At 33.1% G+C, this 6000-nt stretch overlaps 1 protein-coding gene across 9 annotated transcripts in view; it reads right to left on the bottom strand.

Moving 5' to 3' along the window:
• Positions 1-696: 696 nt before the first annotated feature.
• The window catches only part of CEP57L1 (centrosomal protein 57 like 1), a 69076-nt gene continuing 63772 nt past the window's right edge, over positions 697-6000 (bottom strand). For 8 of the 9 annotated variants that reach the window (XM_011222515.3, XM_011222519.3, XM_011222518.3 and 5 more), the window contains 4 exons: positions 4508-4585; positions 4148-4392; positions 2988-3132; positions 697-1122 (listed from right to left, as the gene is read on the bottom strand). In XM_011222515.3, the coding sequence (XP_011220817.1) occupies positions 904-1122; positions 2988-3132; positions 4148-4392; positions 4508-4585 (687 nt within the window). In that variant the 3' untranslated portion in view covers positions 697-903. The remainder of the gene's footprint in view (positions 1123-2987; positions 3133-4147; positions 4393-4507; positions 4586-6000) is intronic. The other variant, XM_034668959.1, reaches the window with a different exon arrangement.

Genomic DNA, 6000 nt, shown 5'->3' with positions numbered 1-6000 from the left:
TATGTATACAAAGAAATTGCTTAAGACATCACTGATTTTAAAAATATTTTTGAAATGTATCATATTCCTATGAATTTTTACTGGATAGGTAATAAAATGCCCAATTTATTTATCCTATACTTTCCTATAAAAGTGGGTACTGGAAAATCACATTCTCCATTTATACTGATGATTATATATATAATTAATATATATATATACTGATGATTATATATATATATATATACATATATATATATATATATATGATATATACATATAAGATAAGTCACTGGTGTTAAAAAGTAGCCCTGGATTTGTAAAAGAGAACAGGAATTGCAGAAAAAGGCTTCTGTACTTGAGTTACAGTCCTCGAAAAATTAAGTAACTACGAGTTCCTATTTGTAATTGTCACATAAAAACTTGGGCTAAAGGCCTCTTTACAGAGCTCTTACATTTCCAGAAAAGAAAAATATTTCATAGCTCTAAAATAAGATAGGGAGGAAGCACCATGATAGGCAAAAGACCTTTCATCACTGTGTTCATTTTACATTGGTTCTTAAGGTTAAAAGCCTACTAAATGAAAAAGTGGAATAATTGTATCTCAAATTTAACTCAATTTTAAATATCACCAATCCAGTATAATTTCTTAGACTTAGCTTAAGAGATCTGCAAAGTGAACAAGGTGTCTAAAACATGGACAGATTAGGTATTTCAGTCAGTAAGAGAAAAAACACAGTCATTTATTATTTGTGACTCGTAGGAGGTCATTAGGCATTAATTTAAAAATACTACAGCCTGACACTTTATAGGGACTAGAAACATAATTCAAAATCTCATAAAGGCATATTAAATTAAAACCACTTTAGACAATTCAAGATCTCACTGACAGAGTTCATTTAAGGTGACAGTTTTACTATTGTGTTACTGTTCCCACATGATATCATCTCTTCTCAATTTCATTTGAAGATTATGGACTTGTACTGGATGAAAGTTGCTGTTCTTCTGAAGAGAGTTAGTTAGCAAACATTTTCTGGGACTATTTTTTATGTTCTTTGATCCTTTAAGGTTGCTCTCTTCTCGCTGAATACCTGAAGCTTCATTCATCTTTGAGTTTTGAACTTTTTGCTGCAGTTTACGGACCTGGAAAGAAAAAAAAAAATCTAACATTTTAGTAAAAAAGGTATTAAAAATATGCCCTGAAATAGATGGATTGGATTGATGTTATAAAGATTACATGAAATTTAAAAAGTTCATTAGGTCTTTATTTATTAAATACCTATTATATGCCTAACACCATGCTAGTTAGGTAAAAATATCATGAAGAAAACAATCCTTGCTCTCAAAAAGCTTATTGCTCTTATTAGTGAAAGAAAAGCATATACATGACAACTAGAGAATAATTTAGGCTGGGATAACTCTGAGTAGGACAAAAGGTGTTTATTTGAGAAGGCTAAAGTATGACAAGATCAATGTGGGCTGAGAAGATCAATGAAAAGCTGAGAGGAAGATTTATAAGAATATGAAATGAGTAAAAACTGGAGAATAGAGACAAGAGAAAAAGGACCTTTCAGGTGATATTAACAGCAAAGTAAAGATCTGGTGCTAGGAATGAGCATTGAATTTATAGAGTTGACTGTGTATATGTAGTTTTACTTAGAAATATTCCTGAATTTAAAGTACTACTTACTCAATGCCAGTACAAAAAAAAAAAAAAAAGTTTCATTCAGTAGTATCTGGTAACAGTTGGGTAGAAAGAATTAAACAAAATAAAACCTATCAACTTGCCAAAACCCATTTCTGCCAAGCCTCGTCCATTACTTAGTCTCTTTCACTTATGCATAGGCCTAATTTGTAGAGGTGATCTAGACATTGGTATTTGTTCAAGGCCATTTTAATTGCAGAGATTAAATTCATCATGATAAAATGCTTGAAAATTTATACCACTATGGCTATTATAGAACATAGATAATATTTTTCAAAATATAATTTATGTGCATTAAAAATATGGCTATTTTTCTATTCCCTTCTCCTATGCATTTCTAAGAAAGTGTGTAAGTTAAATAATCTTCACCCTAACACAATCATACAAAAAAATTTACTTACTAGAGTCTTAAAAGCCAGTAAAGTGAAAATATTTGCTTCAAAAGTTTCATTTCCTCTTTTTTTCTTTATTGGTCATAGAAGAATAAAGGCAGTAAAATTCTGAATCCTTTATTACTTTCCTATAAAGGTGGGGAAGGCTTTATTGTGAGGTTAATATATCACCAACTTATATGAATGCTGATTATTCCATAGGCAGATAGCTACGTGATGTGATCTGAAGGTTCCTGGAAAGACTCCCTCTGCCTTCTGCTCCAGCAGTGTAATAGTGCTAGTAATTCAACTTATGGAATCATTGTCTTGGAATAAAATGTTATAACATTCCATGATTCTTCTGTTAAAATATTAAAGTTGTTTTGTGATTCTTACTGATTAAGAATTCACATGCAAGGAGAGAGTTCCCCTTACCACCACATTACAGCCAGCTAAGCACAGGTCCCCAGGGAATGGGACACAGCATAACTTCTTTTAGGAAAGTAGAAATAGTGGTTTTAGCATTAGAGTACTGCTTGAGGAGCCAGGTTTATGTATGGTACTGAAGTAGAACCCGTCAACATAAGGGGTTTCATTAAGGCATTAGGAGCGGGGAAGATAAAGGGAAAGAATTTTAAAGGGTAACCAGGAGGGTTGCAAAGCAAATTTAGTCAACCTCAAAATTTTCCCGAGGCCATTTCTGAATATATAACTAAACTTTCTTGTTCCTCTTACTTTACATTATCTTGGAGAGTTATGTAGGAGGCAATGTTATTCCAGTGGGACAGATGGCTCTGTAACAGGCCCAAGAGACTCCTGTCATCTTTTCATTAAGCCACACATACAGACCTTAAATTTGAAAGATCATACAGAGATATAACACTGACTCCAGATATATCTTTTTATTAAATCTTTTACTAAAGCCTTCTTACATTGTCTTGATGCTTCATCAGTTTGGAAATTTGTTCTCCTTTAATTTCCATTTTCTTAACTAAATACTCTAGTTCACATTCTATGTCTTCACAGACTGAATGACTTTCAGTTTCCTTCATTTGATTCAGTAGTTCTTCATGCTCCCTATGAAAGAAAAGCAAATATCAAGCACTGTCATGGTTTATACTATATGTCTTTGATATAACTAAACAATATTCTGTTCAATCATAAATTTTTGTTAGTTAAATATTAATTTTCAAAGACGGTCTCTTTATGTAGAGTTATCTAATTATTATCTATGGTAAATATAAAAGGCTCTTATGATTTGAGATTAGATAAATTTAGAAGTATCTTACACTTAGGGTCTTAAAGAACCTTAAAATAAAGTCTGAATTCTTGATGTTCATAGCTAAATGTAATAAAATATTGTGATATCCTTAGCTAAAAGCATTAAAGGACTCTCTTTAGTTCCAACTGCGGCATTCTTAGTATAGGGTGTTTGGGAAGAATTGCAGCTATAAAAATATTGCCTGAGAAATCTCTAGATTTCATGATAGCCCATTTAAAGGAATACTGTCAAGAGAACCAGTTGTATCTTCTACATAGGTCCTAGTTCAACTAGTTGGCTACCCAAATCTCATATTTCTGGAATTTTTGTTGAATATATGTTTAAACTTGGGGCTTAAAATATGTATCCCAGTCAGAATCTTATTCACTATGGATGCTTCAAAACTTATAATGCAGACCAGCCAGATTTTAAAACAAGGAATTGCTTTCCTGCTTGTCTAATGAAATTTCACTTAATTAAAAAGATTATAAAAAACAAAAGGAGAATCTTTCTTATAAAAGCATTTGTGAGTTATAATTAAAGGTCACCAGACTATATCTGTTAGAATGACAGTTGTATTTGTCTATCAAATCAGATCTTGGGAATACAGAAACTCCTTAGACTGGAAAAGTAGTAATTAGACACAGATGAAAACTTAAATACTATCAATAAATACAGTGAAAAATCAGTGACAGTAACTCTGCAGATCGAAATAAATCCAAATCTAAGCAAGGCCTTTAAGAATTCATAAGTGGCATTGTTCTTAAGACTGAGAAGAAAAAAAGATACCTATATATCTTGCTAGTTCTGATAAAGAATAAAAATACTTACATACTCATTTGGTCCAGCTCATCCTGCATTGCCATCAAAAGTTCAGACAGATTGTCGCCAATAGAAATGGAATTTTTTGAATCAGAAGGTTCAGCTTTACCCTGGGAAGTTATTCTAGTAGGCTTGTAGAGACAGCGAGGCTCCGTAACTTCAGTAAGTTTCTGACAGGTATGTGGCCCGTAATGTTGCATCAACTGCAGGAGGCTTTGCATACTTGCATTCACAGAATAGCTTGCACTGGAAGACTTTAGGGGAAAAGAAATAGCTAAGAACAATTTCAAATGACTCATGGCATTTAAATAGCGCTTAAAACAAAGCAGGAGTGTGTCTGAACAAGTATCTTCATTTTTCCCCTCTCACCTTCTCAGCCGTAATAGGCGGTGATCCAAGCTTTGAATAAATTTGCTGAGGTGGTCCTCCCTTTAAACATTTAGTTTTCTAAATATTGACCAAAAAAGTAAACAAAAATTGTTTTAAAAGACATTTATGATATAAAGAAGTCTCAAAATTCAACAGTAAATAATGTGATTAGAAAATAAGCAAAAAATGTGGATAGACATTTCACTGATGAGGTCATATAGATGGCGATAAACACAAAAAGATCTGCAACATTATTAGCCACTAGAAAAATGCAAGTTACAATGAAATATCACTATATACCTATCAGAATGGCCAAAATAAAGAAAGGTGACAATACCAAACGCTGGCAAAGATGTGGAGAAGCCAGATCACTCATGCAAAGTTTGTAGGAATACAAAATAATATAGCAACTTGGAAAATAATTTGACAGTTTCTTGTAAAACTAAACATGTACTTATATGATGAGTACATACAGTGATTCGGCAATTACACTCCTGGACATTTATTTTAGAAGAATGAAAACCAATGTTCAGACAAAGCCTACACACAAATGTTCATAACAGTTTTATTTGTGACAGTCAAACACTGAAATGAATCTAAATCTCTTTCAGCAGGATCCAGCAAATACCAACACATTCCTTTTATTTTTGTGTAGTATTTCATATTATGGATGTACTACAGTTTAATCACTGATAGCAAAGTAGGATGAGCTGGACCAAATGAGTATTTAAGTATTTTCATTCTTTATCAGAAGAAGTAGCAAGATATATGGGTATCTTTTTTTCTTCTCAGTCTTAAGAACAATGCCACTTATGAAATCTTAAAGGCCTTGCTTAGATTTGGATTATTTTGATCTGCAGAGTTACTGTCACTGATTTTTCATTGTATTTATTGATAGTATTTAAGTTTTCAATTGTGTGTAATTACTACTTTTCCAACCTAAGGAGTTTCTGTGTTCCCAAGATCTGAACTGATCGATAAAAACTACTGTCATTCCTACAGACACAGTCTGGTGACCTTAAGTTATATAAAACTGCTTCTAGGATCTATTGTGTCATTTAGTGCCTCTTTTATAAAATACTGCAGAATACATTTCTGTAAGAGTTTAGTCCTAGGGGCAGCTTGAGGGAGGCTCTGATCCTTCTGTGGCTATGTCTGGCAGAGCTGGTGTGAGACGAAGAGACAATCCTTCCCTGCGCAGCCTTTGAGCACACACTGAGAGAATGAGGAGCCAAATGAAAAGCACAGGTTATGGCACTGAAACTGATTAATAAGCACCTTAGTGATTTGGCCTGTAACCCTCTAGCACAATATTCTGCAGGTCCAGTTGGGGATGATACCTTTCATTAGCAAGCCACAATTATGGAACCTAATGACAGCCCACATCGAGGTGGTGTATTCTCTTTGACAATTCATTTTCCTATAGTCTACTCCTTCAAACCACCCAAGGTTGCCTTTACAACAAGAATTTATCAGCCAAATATTAACAGTAA

Source organism: Ailuropoda melanoleuca, chromosome 10, assembly GCF_002007445.2.
Source record: "Ailuropoda melanoleuca isolate Jingjing chromosome 10, ASM200744v2, whole genome shotgun sequence".
Lineage (NCBI taxonomy): Eukaryota > Metazoa > Chordata > Mammalia > Carnivora > Ursidae > Ailuropoda > Ailuropoda melanoleuca.
Note: the sequence above shows the minus strand (reverse complement) of the source record. Positions and strands in the feature narration are given on the sequence as shown.